The 15,709-nt window shown below is 43.0% G+C and overlaps 1 protein-coding gene across 3 annotated transcripts in view; it reads right to left on the bottom strand.

Annotated features, from left to right (window-relative positions):
• Positions 1–15,709, bottom strand: part of VPS39 (VPS39 subunit of HOPS complex) — a 41,666-nt gene that overhangs the window by 14,399 nt on the left and 11,558 nt on the right. For 2 of the 3 annotated variants that reach the window (XM_010598367.3, XM_010598368.3), the window contains exons 3-11: positions 13,496–13,528; positions 12,927–12,991; positions 12,594–12,636; positions 11,237–11,331; positions 10,169–10,267; positions 9,577–9,669; positions 7,688–7,871; positions 3,143–3,263; positions 2,927–3,047 (exon numbers count right to left, since the gene is read on the bottom strand). In XM_010598367.3, coding sequence (XP_010596669.1) covers positions 2,927–3,047; positions 3,143–3,263; positions 7,688–7,871; positions 9,577–9,669; positions 10,169–10,267; positions 11,237–11,331; positions 12,594–12,636; positions 12,927–12,991; positions 13,496–13,528 — 854 coding nt within the window. The remainder of the gene's footprint in view (positions 1–2,926; positions 3,048–3,142; positions 3,264–7,687; positions 7,872–9,576; positions 9,670–10,168; positions 10,268–11,236; positions 11,332–12,593; positions 12,637–12,926; positions 12,992–13,495; positions 13,529–15,709) is intronic. The other variant, XM_003418673.4, reaches the window with a different exon arrangement.

Genomic DNA, 15,709 nt, shown 5'->3' with positions numbered 1-15,709 from the left:
ACAGAGTACGCATGCTGAAGGAGTGACAGACACTTGGCACAACCGGCACAGTGTGGGAAAGGCCCTGTTCACAGTAAAAACTAAATACATGGTAGCTATTATTGTATCTTTGTTTCTTCCTTATAACCTTTTTTCTTTATATCCCTTTTAACCAGTCTTCAGCAAATCTAATTTTCTCCTTTGAAATGTCTCACAATCTTTTCTCTCCTTTCCACTTCCTTTTCTACTGCGACCACCCTCGGCCAGGACATCCTCACTGTGCAGTGGCACCCACTCTAGCTGCCCTGCTTGGTGCTTTACAGGTTCTCATAATCCGGTGCCGGACCCTCTAGCTTACTTCCCAACATCCGAACCACACCTTTGGCCCCAGTCAGGATGGGTGCCAAACACCCTGCAATATGCCACACTTGTTTTCACTTCTTTAACTCCCTCAGCTCTTCAGCTAAGCCAGAAAACTCCCCTGTGCTCCTGATCCTAACCTTATTTATCTGTAAATGGTTGACTCAAGTGTTCAAATGCTGACGCCTTCTCCAGCCCACAGTGAACTGTTCCTTCTCTAACATTCCGCCTCATGCTTTGTCAACACCCCAGCTTAGTAACTGCCCTCTGAAAGTTTCACGGATTTTTTAAAAAATCTATTTAAATAAAAGATAACTTCCTCAACAGCTGTAAGCAGATGCGGGCATATAATAAGTATAGAGCTAGAAAAGAGAAGGGAAAATGAGACCTCGTTACTGTCTCCTCTACCAAAGATTAAATGGAAGACCACAGCTGGAAGATCAAGGAAAGACCCTGAGACCTTCCTGTTAAGAAATAGACCATGAAGTAGCTATGTACTACCTGATACACTTTCAATAAAGCTCAAAAACTAAACATATTTAAGCATACATCTACATGGAAACCATGGCAGCATAGTAGTTAAGAGCTAGTCGGCAGCGGGAATCCACCAGGCGTTCCTTGGAAGCAGTTCTACTCTGTCCTATAGCGTCGCTACGAGTTGGAATCGACTCGATGGCAGTGGGTTTGGTTTTTTTGGTTTGGTATACATATACGTACATATCAAGGAGCCCTGGTGGTGCAGCGGTTAAGAGCTCAGCTGCTAACCAAAAGGCAGTCTGAGTCCACCAGCCACTCCCTGGAAGTCCTATGGGGCAGCTCTACTGTGTCCTACAGGGTCATACAAGTCACAATCAACTCAACAGCAATGGGTTTTATACATATAAAAGGTTAAACATTTTTTTTACGATGATAAAATTCAGGGCACCAGATGGGAGGCACAGGGTTGGGATGGGGCGGAGCAGAGATATGCAAGTTATTCCTCTTGGATAGGATGGTTGGTTTGTCAGTATTCATTATATTATTTAAAAAGTAAAAATATAAATAAAAAATAAAGTAATGCATGAAAAAAAAAAAACGCGTGAGGGGGGAGAAAATAGAAGTGCTGAAACTAAACGCCCCAAGAGGAAATCACCTTTACGGGATGTTAAACACGTTCAACAAATAAGATTCGATTTTTGTTTTAAATCCAGGATTCACACGTCCAAAATAAATGCCATTTTTTAAAAATAGTCACCACCGGTGACTATATACATATTTATCCTAAAACAGTGTGGTCAATGCTTTCCTTTCAGAAGCAATTTAAAAGTTACCCCAGAAATTAAGTTTTACTATCATCTTCATGCGAACGTCTTTCCTTCTACCCCAATTAGCCACTGTCTGACCAGCCCAGGCCTAGTCAGCAAGGCTCAGGATGACTTCTGGTTATTTCCTAAAATCAGACCCGCCCTCTACAGATGGCAATGATCACCCTTGAGGATATCCAAAAGAGCGTGACACGATTCTAAAGTCAACCTCCCTGTCTGGCAACAGAAGCGTGACCGGAACAAAAGCATGGCCGCTGCTCGGCTGTGAACAGCGCCCCACGCAGACGTTACAGGAGGGTAATGACCATAAATGTAAGAGTGCAGCCTTGGCGAACGCAACAACTGTAGGTGGTTTCAGTACGTCTACGGAAGGCATGGTGGCTAAGTGCTACAGCTGCCAACCAAAGGGTCAGCAGTTCGAACCCACCAGGCGCTCCTTGGAAGCTCTATGGGGCAGTTCTACTCTGTCCTGTAGGGTCACTATGAATTTTTACGGAAGGCCAAACCCAGCAGCCCACCACAGAAAGGGACTGTGAGAGGCCCGCTAGTTCCTGCATTCAACTAGAAATGTCCAACTTTTTCCCTTAGCATAGTTTTAGGGACAAAAATATAATCCTACACTTACGATTGTTACTATACTTTAATGTTTGCGTTGCCTTTAGTTTTTCAAGACTATATCATACCCATGAAATTACTTTAACCAAAAAAAAAAAAAAAAAACCCAAACCTGTTGCCGTTGAGTTGATTCTGACTCATAGCAATCCTATAGGACAGAGTAGAACTGACCCATAGAGTTTCCAAGAAATGCCTGGTGGATTCCAACTGCTGACCTTCTGGGTAGCAGCCGTAGCACTTAACCACTACACCACCAAGGTTTGCGTTAATTTTATAAACCCCGGTGGTCTAGTGGTTAAGAGCTCGGCTGCTAACCAAAAGGTCAGCAGTTCAAATTCACCAGCCGCTACTTGGAAACCCTATGGGGCAGTTCTACTCTGTTCTATAGGGTTGCTATGAGTCGGAGCTGACTCGATGGCAAAGACTGGTATGGGTTTTTGGTTATTGTAACTGGCATTCATTCTGCACTGACAGACAAGCAAACTGAGGCGGTAAAAGGACAGAGAGTTACACAGATACTATGGCAGAGTCAGATCTCGAATACAAGCCCCCTGACTTTCTGCTCTACTTACTCTCCTAGTCCGAAACAAGCATGAACATCTAAACCAAAACCACCTACTTCCAAGAACACAGCAGACTCACACCCAAACCTCAGGAAGAAGACTTACTGCCAGCTGCAGAGCCAATTCAAACTGCTTGTCCTGGAGAAGCTGCTGGATTTGGGTTGCCATGGGAACAGGAATGAGTCTCCAAACAAAATGATTGCTGGCCACGTAGATAATGTTTGATCTGCAGGCAGGAGTAAGAATATCAGCAAAGGAGCTCGCTTGGGGATTTTTACGGTTTGGAATACAGCAGCCACAGTAAAGAAAGGAATTCCTTACCCTCCTGAGGTAACAAAACGAGGCCTCTGCAATTCAATGCTCTGGACCAGAAGCCTCGGCTCAAACGTCCGGATCTCTACATATCGAGGCAACACCGCAATGATGTAGGGAGGCTGGTGCTCTGTGCAAGAGAGAACACGTTGTGAGGTAGCTCTGGTCTAAGACCCTGGGCTGCTCATCGAGGGCTTCAGTTGCCTGTTCAAAGCTGCATTTAAATGGGATCCCCCAAAAGCCCACTAGTCAAACAGCAAGCCAGGATCCTACGCTGACACAGAAAGAAAAAAAGGTGCTTTGCTTGAATGATGCTAAGAGAAGTCTCCTGCACCACAAGGACGCATCCAGCTTTGCTGAGAGGAACCTGATCGACTCCTACGGCTTCTTCCAACGAACTGGGTGAAGCTTCGCCTGCTCCTTTATCCGTCAGTAACAAAGCTAGACCAAGGGCCAGCTGCGGCTGACCCTAACACGGTTCCATAACTTCTTGCATTCTCTTAGAAAGGACAAGACGAAGGTAACTTCTTTTCCCTAAAACTATGCTAAGGTAAAGAGTTCCACATCTCTAGTCAATATTGCTCTGCCTGAGAATTTCACAGGGAAAAGATGCAAAAATCCACTTGATGCTTGCTGGTCCACAGAGAAGGTATCTGGACAGAATTTGCAGGGTTGCTATTTCTACTTGATACTTGCTGTATTACAACTGTTCTCCTCTATTACACACAACCATCCAAGACTCAAAATTTATCCTTGTTGAGAAAGACCCCATTTAAATTCTTGGGTTATACCCTTGTCCCCATTCATTCTTCCTCTATCATTCTGAAAATAATGTTAACCATATCCACGCTTTCTCACTGTACTTTCTGACAGGCATGTGACAATGCAAAGCTTAGAAAGGTGGACGAAGCAGAATAATACCACAAAAATGCCAAAGATGTCAGTGTGTGAAAAGCAGAGCTCATTGAACCACAAAATCCTTGCAAGCAAAGTTTTTCTTTGTTAAGAGGTTGTATGGTAAAGGAATGGAGCCCTGGTGGTGCAGTGGTTAAGCACTCAGCTGCTAACCAAAAGGTCAGCTGTTCGAATCCATCAGCTGCTCTTTAGGGGAAAGATGTGGCAGTCTGCTCCCCTAAAGACTACAGCCTTGGAAACCCTATGGGGTACTCCTGCTCTGCTCTATAGGGTCGCTATGAGTCGGAATCAACTCAATAGCAAAGGGTTTGGTTTTTTTTTTTTTTTTATGGCAAAGGAAATTCAACATAAACAGAGGGAATTTAGAAAATAAACAACACAAAACAAATCTTTTAAAACAAAAACTCAAAATAATCCCGAATGAAGCTCTGCTTTACTTTATGACCTTTGAAATAAATTTACTGTCTTTTTTTTTTTTTTTACAGTACATTAAATATCATTTCACCAACTTAAAATAATGGAAATACTTTCTAGGACTATATTCCATCTTGTACCAGGAAGTAGTAAGAAATGAACCACTAGGTGGCATAATTATCATACAGAAATGTAATCTCAAAGACTATGTTCATAAAAAGTTGCTTAGTGAGGTTAATTTGCTATGAATTTTTTTATTATCTATTTCTGACAAGAAGTTTTTCATATTTTTAATTTATATCTTAAAATATAGTACAATAAGGTCTCAAAGCTACAAGGGAACTCAGAAATGAGGAAACAGAGGCCTAAAAAGTATTTGCATTAATTTGAGTGTTTTTGCTATCATGTTGTCTTTCATATTATGAAAAACCTAAAATTTGCATTTGGATTTTTTCTTTTCTTTTCAGGCTGGCCTCATTTTGAAGTTAGTACAATTTTCTTGAGTGTTGACTTGTTTACATATGTAAACTTTCTGGTTTTTAATCTGGCCTACTTGAAAAAGGTCTAACTTAATTAAAAAGGTCACCTATAATAGAAACTCTTTCGGTTGTCACATTTTATCAAATGCTCAGAATCACCAACTCTTGGACAACAGAGATGTTCTCTGGGTCTCTTTACATCCTCAAAACTTAGCGCAGTTTGGCTGACGTACAGAACTTATACAAGAAAGGTCTGAAGGGGATAATTTATTCGGCAGCATCATTCCTATTCATCTACTAGGAGGTTACCAGGATGGTTCTGGCACTGCAATATGTAGTAAGAATTCAAAGTGTACCAAGGCATGAGTCCAGGCCTCAAGGAGTTCTCTTAGGAACAGAGGAGGCACACAGCTAGTACAATGCGGTGTGAGGGTGTGGGTGCCAGGCAGACACCTGGGAGGCTCTGGAGGCAAAAGGGGGAAGGAAGTGACTAGTTCTGCCTGAGGGCCAGACAGGACTTCACAGAGGAAGGGCCACTACTCAGGGCCTCATCCCATGAGTAGGCTGCTAACGGGCAGAGCAGAAAGGAAGGGCAGTGGCACGTACAACGGCAAAGCTGGGGAAGCCACACTGACTGGAGCTGGGCCACACAGAAAGAGGAGAGCAGAAAAGTAAGCCAAGTTTAGAACGTACCCCATTCTAACGTTTGTCTTCTGCCTGTCAGAGGTGATTCTCCCCACCTCACCCATAAAGAATGTTCTCTCCCTGAGAATATTAAGGCACAGAAACTTTGAGAAACACTGCTAAAGGTACCGGGACACTAACAAAGGTTTTTAAACAGGAACTCTCATGCTGGATAATTGGAAACATACTTTAAGCATATTATGTGTGTATTCATCTACTACTGTACCAAGGCTCCTTTACTGAAGGGAAAACAAAGTCCCCCAGAACGTCATGAAGACTCTCCTGAAGCTATGAGCCCCTTAAATCTGCTAATGTACAAAATCTTGGGCCTCACAAAACACTATGCTTTCAACTGACCTTCCTTCTGGTCTGTTCATCTCCCGCCACCATAACTGCCCTAGAGCACAACGCTTTTATTAAGACAGCCTACCAGTTGGGAATCTACAGGCTCTCAGGCCTTTGCACAGACCTCTAACAACTGGCCTGTTTCGGTCCTCCGTAATTCAGGCCGCGTTTCAGCCACATCAATCTCCTCACTGTCCTCTCAGGAAGCAGCATGCCTTCTGCATTTCCACTCATTTTTCAAGCTGTTCTCTCTGCCTAGAATGAAATGGCATTTTTCCTCAAGCCAGCTGTCAAGCTCCCTGCCTGGCCTCATCTGATCTTACTTCCACAGGGGAAACCTCTCCTGACTCATTTAACAACGACGAACTTCCCTTTCTGTGAATCACTGAAGCTTAGCTCATCCAATTTAACACCTGCTTTTTCTTTTCTTTATGTAGTGCCTTAGTCTGTCTCTTCATCCAAGATATAATCCCTGCCTCCTCAGCTAGTGTCCTGAAAGACAGAAAGCATGTCTGTATTCCCTATGCCACAGCAGTAACTCTTTTAATAATGCTCAGTCTTCTGACTAAAAATGAATTACTGCCAAGGTGGTCATATGCTTCCAGGAAACACCATCACACAGATCTGTGGGCCTGAGACAGGCTTAGGAACTGAAACTCCTAATATCTGGGAAGACAGACTGACATCTAAGTGCAGTCTGCATCTCTAAGCTACAAAAACAACAACGGCAGCAACAACTACCACATCAAAACCTTCATTACTGAGTTATGTGTATTTTAGCTATAAACATGGATGTTCCACTAATTTCCAAATGTTACCTACTTGGCCTAGGACACAACGAAATCATTAAAAAGGTAGAAGAAAAATGTTTTTAAGAAGTAAAAATATCAGTAAATAACCACGTCCTAGAAGCAGAGATCAGAAGTTTAGAAGGTGGAAAATCTAAGTTGATGGTGATGAAACAATACAGGTGGAGACAGTGAGGATGGAGACACAACGTGAAGAACGTAACCAATGTCCTCAAACTGTGCCACCAATTGTTAGCTGGGTGCATGTTCTGTGTATGTTTTCACCAAGGAATAATAATTCCTAAAATGGGTGTTTTCTGCTTACATTTTTCCCCCTCTAAGGAAAAACTGGGTTTCCCATAAAAAACCATAATACCCAGCTTTTCCTTCTTACACTTTTTTTTAAAATATATGTTGCTTTTTATTGTACTTTAGATGAAGGTTTACAGAACTAGCTTCTCATTAATTAGTACACATTGGTTGCCAACCCCACAACATGTCCACACTGTTCCCTGCTCGACCTTGGGATCCCTATTACCAGCTTTCCTGTCCCCTCCTGCCTTCTCATCCTTGCCCCTGGGCTGGGGTGCCCCTTTAGCCTTGTTTTGTTTTATGGGCCTGTCTAATCTTTGGCTGAAGGGTGAACCTCAGGAGTGACTTCATTACTGAGTTAAAAGGGTGTCCAGGGGCCATTCTCTTGCGGCTTCTCCAGTCTCTGTCAGACCAGTAAGTCTGTTTCCCCGCCCGCCCCCCCCAATATCCAGTTTTTAATGACCCTAAAGAGCTTGTCTACCTATATGAAGGGAAACTGAGAGTGAATGACACAACTCAATCCAAGTCTGCTAAAGCTAATGAATGGGACTCCATTCTCCAAGGATTCCATTCAACCCTGACTCAAAGTGGGGAATAGAGCTACTGCTGGCCCTCACCCATGGCAACCGGTATGTCCGTCCAGTTCAGGGCACACTTCTGTGTGCAGATGCCCTCCTCATTGAGCACCACGGTAAGATCATCCTGACCCACGGCCACTTTTCCATCAGCCAGAGGTGCAACTAAGGGCTCCAGCTGTTTTCCTGTTGGGAAGAGCTCTTTGATAGACCCTTTTCCATCCACCTACAGGGAGATACAAAGTGCGTTACTTAGCGTTCCCTGGCCAGAGGCGTAAACATGGCCTGAAAAAAATCCAGACAAAACCCAAAAGCTAGAGAAGCCAATAATATCCTTTGTTCAGCATGAGAAAAGATTACAGAGTTTGTTATGACAAACTTTGTCATCAAACGAGAGAACCAGTTCCCTTTTTCTCTAACAGAGAAGAGCATCCAGCCTGGCGGCTGACAACACCAAGTGGCGCCAAGGATGCAGTACAGCCGGAACTCTCATACACTGCTGATGGAAATGCAAAGTGACTTGGCCACTTGGTTTGCCAGTCGTCAGTTTCTTACAAAATTCAATATACAGTTACCGTATGACCCAACAATACCATGCCTAGGCATCTCCAAGAGAAATGAACAGTTATGTTCACATAAAAACCTGTATGTGAATGGTTATAGTAGCTTTATTCATAATTGCTAAAAATTGGAAACAATTTTGTCCTTCAACTAATGAATGGATAAACTGTGGTACATCCGTACCATGGAATTCTACTCAGCCGTAAAAAGGAATAAACTACGATACACACAACACTATGGGTGACTCTCAAACGCATTATGCTAATGAAGAAGCCAGACTCAAATGGGCACATACTGAACGATTCTTTATATAACATTCTGAAAAAGGCAAAACTATAAGAGATGAAGAACAGGTTAGTGGTTACCAGAGTCTGGGGGGCAGGAAGAGGGACTGACTTCAAGGAGGCAGCACAAGAGAACTTTTTGGGGTGATGGAACTGTTCTAAATCTTGATTGTGATGGTGGTTACACAACTCTAGGCATTTGTCAGAACTCAGAACTGTATACCAAAAAGAATGAGTTTTACTGTAAATAAATAAGCAATTTTTGAATACTCTGGTCCTGGAGCAACACTTTGTACCCTCAGAAGTCTCTAGCCCCAAGGTGATGACAGCATCCACGGTAGTCCAGGGAATGAGCCCTACTCATGAGTCAATGAAACGAACAATCTGTCAATCTTTTAATACATGCATATTGGGGAAAAAAATGCATTCTAGTATGCAAATTGGGGGAAAAAAGGTTAATGTCATGGAAAAATATTTACTACTTATATTAAGAGAAAAAGCAGGTTATAAAATAATGTGTATAACATGATAATATTGGGAAATAGGGTGGAAGCCCATTTACCAAAAGGTTAACATGATTATCTCTGAGTGGGGGCATTACAGATGATTTCCACTTCCTTTGTTTTTCTTATCTGTATGTTCTTATTTTCTACAGTAAACATATGTAGCTTTTGAAATTAAAAAAAAAAAAAAAGTAAAAGTAATTTTTAAAAACAAATACACTTTACTACTAAAATGAGTTTGTAATTCCTGAGCACTGAAGGCTCAGGACAGCAGCCCATGATAATTCTGTCAGACAGGGCCAAAAAGCCCAGAGCTAAATGCGTCCCGATAATTAGATACACCATCTGGAGAATTCATTATGTAGAGAGCTGAGAGTTGACTCTGTCTGGCTTAAGTTACATAGACATCTTCTTTGTGGAAAAAGCTGAGAGTATGAAAAATAACTAAAAATACAAACACGAAAGCCCTACTTTAGGCGGTCTGCTGACCTATGGTTCAGAAACGTATAATCGGCTCCCCAAGGTAAACTCATAAGCATCCTCCCCAAGGTAAACTGACGACATCTGCACAATAAGACTTTACCCTTATTAGGTAGTAGTCTCTCTTGAAGCCCACACAGATAGAGTTTTCACACCACGCCATAGACTTGGGCACGTCTGGTACACTGAAGTCCCCCTGAAGAAAGACAGAAAGAGTTCAACGGAAAAGATACTAAAAGAAAAAAATCACGACCATCCTGCCATTCCATCCCATTCTGTAAAACAGCACCCTCGTCACAGCATGAGGCTAGAAAACCACCCATAATAAAGATGAAAGCTATCCATAAACATCACCCTCATCATAGCATAAGACTAGAAAACCACCCATAATGAAGACATGAACTACCCACAAACTGGACAAGGTATATTTGGAAAAGGTGGAAGCCCACTTTCAACTAAACCAATCCACATGGAAACTGCAGAATTGTATCTCCCCTGCCTCTGAAGACCAGAAGGCTCAGGTATGTGGGCATGAACACGCTCTCGTGTACTTCCTGCCACAGTGTTCGTCTGAGGAGAACTATGAGGCTGGGGTTCTGAACTTCCCTAGAACTGACGGGAAGTCTTTCAAGCAGTGGGAGAACTATAGCAGCAGCTGCCACCCCAGCCCACGGACCAGGAACAGTGGACTTTACCTGCAATTCATGAAATTCTCTGTCCTTCCAGAAATAGAGCTGCAGCTTCTTTTTCACCGCCACACACATCCGCAACACCTCCTCACCAGTCTCTGTGTGCTGGGAAGAGACACCCAGGGCAATGAGGATGCACAGACCACGATTCCACAACTGAACTAAAACCAAATCAGAGGTGTTCTGCCTTTAAGTGGCTACTAATCTGAAAATCCTCTGTGACATAAGTGACACTGTCGGGAAGGGTAAGCAGAACGCCATCCTCTAAGATGTGCTCAGAACAACCAGCTGAGGAGTACCTTCTCCCCAAGGCTGCCAGCCAAGGATGCCAGCGCCCAGGGATGACGTAACGTAAACGCTCAAAATTCAGGAGGAAACTCTCGGGGCAGGTCTTCGCCTACACAGCTGCTTCCTCCTTTTGTTTTCCTTACCTGTTTCTTGCTTATGGCTGTCAATACATATTGGGCCAGAGATCAGCGTGGGTCAGTGACAGCAGGCCCGCTTCCCCTCCCTTAAGAGTGCAGGGCAAGAAAACGCTTGGGGATAAAGCCACATGGTATCAGTGGAGTGCATAAGTGCTAAAAAGTGATCAGAGCTGAGGAGAGGAGGGAGGCAGATTTTGAAGAAAGGAACGATGATGAATTGGCAAAAATAGGTAGTGACGTCTTTTTGGAATAAAGATAACTTCCCAAAGACAAAAACTATAGTCATGTGTTTAGAACAAGAAGCCATTCAGTGCCCTATAACCATGTTCACAGTATTGTTACAGTCTGGATTCTGCACTAATGACTTGTCCATGGCAAGCACTCTGACCCCTGGCCAGTTGCCTCCTGTGGTACAGATGTGTGCTGCTCACACCAGAGGTCAGTACACACACAGGGGATGCAGTGGTTCAACTCCAGACAGCACACTAAGGAGGACATGTTCAGTAATACGACCCAAAATCCAATATTTTTTGAGTCTCTCCTGGGTTTGGATTAGCAATGTCATTATTCCCATCTTACGGCAGGAACGACATAGGACAGATTGTGTTGCTCAAAGCACAAAGCCAAATTTCATCTTGCCCACACTTACCTGGAGGTCACAGGTGAACAGTGATGCTCCCTTTGCCTTTGACACCGTAGTGATTTGTTGAAATGTCAATAGGTCATGGACGTAAATGTTATTTTCTGTTTGGAAGAATGTAAAACATCACTATAAGTTATCACAATTCTCTAGTATAGACACCTTCAAAAAAAAACAAAACAAAGAGCCACGTAACATCTAGAAGAACGAAATGGCAAATGCTGGCTGTACATACACCTTCAGCTTCACTAACAGTGACGACTCATTCCAGTCTATCACCGGGTACAAAACATTTAAGAAGCCACTCAGTCTTCCGAACTTGAATATTCCGTTCCTTAAAAATTTGGGACAGTGTGAGGAAAAGAGCTCTTTCACTTCCCCAGCACTCCTATATCCTGGCCTCAAGTCAGAAAAACCTGTGATGCAATATTTGTACAAGAAACGGCTTTCAGATTTTTTTAGTAAGAAAAGGGAAATCCTCCGTGCATTTTGTACAAATCCAGGGCAAGGACAAAATTATTGTGCTTTTCTAGTAAAGCACAATAATTTCACTTGGGCCTCCTGACCAGTTTTAGTCATGAAGACTTAGTTGCCCTAAATGTTCATCTCTGGACCTAGGAACTACGTTTAGAAATGCTCTACAATTTGGGCCCTGGGCTGAACAGTACAGGGTGTGAAGGCAAGTTCCTAGTCTTCCGCCTGTCAAGAAAAGGCCCAACTGGTGGCTTTCTTGGAAACCACGGCTTTTCAAACAACGCCCTTTATAGCCGGCCCCGACCTGCCTCTCTCGCCTGGCATCTTACCATCCTCCACAACATGTCCTAAGTCTGCCCATCACGGACTACTTGCCATGGGCTGCCACATCTCAGGACCTTGGCTCAAGCTGTTCCTTCTGCCTACAATGCTCTGCCTCCTCTCTCTTCCTGCAGAAATTCTAATCGTCCGCGAAGCAGTACAGTCCCTCCCACTGCTAGGATCCACAACACTGTTTATAAATTTCCACTGTAACTTACCACATTGTATCATAATTACTTTTTGTCATTTTCATCTTCATAATCAGAATGTACACTTCAAAGATAAAAACCACATCTCATTCAACATGTATCCCTAATGCCCAGTCCGGGTTTTGCACAATGCTCAATAAATATTTGATAGATTATTGAATGAATGAATGAAGTGACACTCCTGGGACAGCAGAGTCCACGGGGGATACTGTTGCCTTTATTACTGCGTCCTCTGCTGTACCTGGTTTGGAACCTATCAGTTCATTGTTAAGTAACTACTGTCAAATTAACCATGGAAGGGTTAATTAGGTCACAGCTCTTAATTTTGGATACACGAAAGACAAACGCACCCCTTTTCTTACCTAACAAGCTGACCAGAATCTTAAACTGGGAAACCACATGGATCTGGAAAACAGCAAATTATTCATGTTTAGCAAAAGTTCACGTAATGCAGTTCTAATAGCAGGCTAAGGAGCCTAAGCTGATCACAGAGGTCTGACTTCTTTTTACATGTAATCACGTTTCTACTCCTCAAAGAGGATCTCAGGCACGTGATGTATGGACAGAGATCCCTGATCATAAATGGCAGGGCAGAAAGCAGAGGATTCGAGTAATAAACAGCATTACAAAATTCTAGCTTTGAAAGGGCCTCACATGGGTCAAATATGCTCATAGCAACTACCATCACTGCCTACCTGCTGGATCTTTTTGGAGAAATTCTTATTGGATTTCTCTAGTGTCACTTCAAACCTGTTGCAACCTATGGAAAAGAAATAAACATTCACAGTTCCAAACATATACATACGAAAACTACCACCATAAAAATGCTACTTTACATTACACTCCTACATGAATCTTTAAGAAGTCCTAAAAGACTAGAAGTCAGAGATCCACAATAGCCAGCTATCTTTTTACTAAGCACTGTAAGTTGCTTTCAACCCAGTTTTAGACGAGGGTTTCATGCACCTTCACTTGGCATCAGCAAAAAGGATCACACCACAGAAGTTTACTGAAGCTGCAAGGTACTTGTGAATTTTAAGATCTTATCCCTTAAAAAAAAAAAAAGAAGTACCTTGGCAAAGTGCCTCACAAAGAAGAGTGTAAAAAGTAGCAGTCAAATGTAAGAGCCCAAGCAGTGAAGCCCAGCCCAAAGCGTCCTTAGATGGAGACCCACTAAATCCCAGCAGCTACCCTCCGCAGCTGGGACGCAGCAGGCACTCCACGCCCTCCCAGAGCTGAAGCAATTGAATGTATCTACACTTACTGCCACTTTCAGGGGATGTTACGTCTGCTGGCACTGTTGCAAAAAAGGGTAAAAAAGTTATATACCATCAAAAACACGTGAATCCAGCCTTGCTGGGGATGACAAAAACATTCAGCCTCAAAAGGCACCAGGAAGTAGAGAAGAGCATAATTATCGTAACAATAACGGCCACTATCATTAACTAAGCAATAACTAGGTGCCAGGTTCTGGGTTAAAAATTTTATATATATTTTCTGTAACTTCCACAACTACCCCAAGGAGTAAGTAGTAGTATTCCAATTTGACATTTTTTTGAAGTGACAGGTTCCCTTTGTTCATTTTTGACAAAACATCTGTGAAATACCCAAGTCCAAAAAACCTACAATTTGTCAGTCATTCTTTCAAGTAAAAACGGCGTTCCATAAAAAAAGTGCCAAGTCCGCTTTCCCCAACAACCCTCGTACTTCACGCCTTCGTCCACAGCAGCAGTTCTCCGTGTACTTCCCATCACAGGTGATGGCACAGATCAGAGCCCAAGTCCCCTAAACCCCAGCTTTCCCCAGGACACCTTCCTGCCACCTCCCTGCCCTCGGGGCAATCTAGTCACATCTTCGTCTAGGCTTGAAACAGCTCCTGTTTAGAAACTGAATTAGTTCTAGAGCTGAATCGTGGAGGCCCAGGTCTATTTCCGGTCCAGGGCTGGTCCAGAACTGAGCTGTTCTCTAAGCGTACAGGAAGAAGAGAAGTTTCTTGAAGTGAAATTTCAAATCCGAAACTAAGGTAGGTGAGTACCACTGTTGTCTAACGTTAAGTCAGTACTGCTATTCGAGTTAGCTGTGGGGAAGCTGAAGCCCAGAGAGATGAGCTAACTTGTCAAAAGTCACATGCTGAACTGATCACAGGGCACGCAGCAGTCCTCACCAGCCTTCCAGGCACAGTGACACTAACATTACCAGTTTGAGTCTATTGGTTGAAAGATTCCTTCTTATAGCCTAGATTTCAATTCTGTACTACTTGAATAACAAAACAAAAAAAGAGATAATATATTTAAAAGTTATTTTACTTGTGTGTTTAGTATGTGATGGCACGAAAAACTGATTCTCTATTAGGTGTAAAGAACTAGGTAAAGAATGTTACAGTGTCTTATCTCCCTGTCCTTCACAGCATCTGTGTCCACAGCAGACAATCAAGCAAGGGTTGAAAGCTGAATAAAATGCAAAGCTGAGCTTAATTTTTAAATTACAGACTGGGAAGGTATCACAGAATGCAAATATTCTGGCTCTGAGAACTAAAATTTAAAGCTGGCGAACTGCTGCCCAGAGGCCCAATCCCAGCCTCTGCCATTTGCTGTAAATATAGAGATTATGGGCACACAGCACACCCACTCATTTACATATTGTCTATGGCTGCTTTCAGGCTACAATGGCAGAGCTGAGCAGTTGCAACGGATTCCAGGGTCTGCAAAGCTTAACATATTTATTTGAGTCTTTTCAGAACAAGCTTGCTGACCCCTGGCTTAAAGGAAAATTTAAAAACTTAGCGATGAAATAAACCCTCTGTTTGTTCTCTGACTTCTGTTCCCCACCACTAGAACCTGACCAAGGTGCCTTCCTCTTTTCTTACTGTGCTGGTAAGATGCTCATTTTCCCCAATGTTACCCTACTATCCGTCTCCTCTGGCATGAACAGCAGGTTGCTACAGACGGTGGGGCTCCAGGGCCTAATATACAAACGTATCAGTTTTTCATAAAAAGAGCACAGAGAGAAAAAGAGAAAAGACAGTGAGAGTCTTTCAATCCTCAATAGAGGGCAATCTTTAATAGGATATATTTAGAATCCCTTTAGCTACTATTCTGCATTATCGACAGTTACATTTGATTGCAGCTTTAGTTTTCAGTCCTTTCAAGCATATTATTGCATATGACTCCAACGATTCTGTGAGACAGACAAGTTACAGAGGAGGAAACTGACCTTGAGAAGGAAGCACTCACAGTCACACGACCGAAGTGCAGCTGGAGTGCAAACCCAGGTCCTCTCACCCCCAGTTCTCCCCCCGTAAGTTCGTGAGATCTTTTAAATCAACAGTTCCTTATTTTTCTTCCTGCCACCAGGCCATTTACCCAGTAGTCACAGTCCCATCAGTAATGTTTCCTATTACTGTTAGTGAGTCTCTGAGAAGCCAGGAGGGGAGGAGCACAGTCACACCTCACTGATGGGGGCAGGGGAATGCAGTTTG

This window comes from Loxodonta africana, chromosome 10, assembly GCF_030014295.1.
Source record: "Loxodonta africana isolate mLoxAfr1 chromosome 10, mLoxAfr1.hap2, whole genome shotgun sequence".
Lineage (NCBI taxonomy): Eukaryota > Metazoa > Chordata > Mammalia > Proboscidea > Elephantidae > Loxodonta > Loxodonta africana.
The sequence above is the reverse complement of the archived record's forward strand: the minus strand, read 5'-3'. Positions and strand labels throughout refer to the sequence as shown.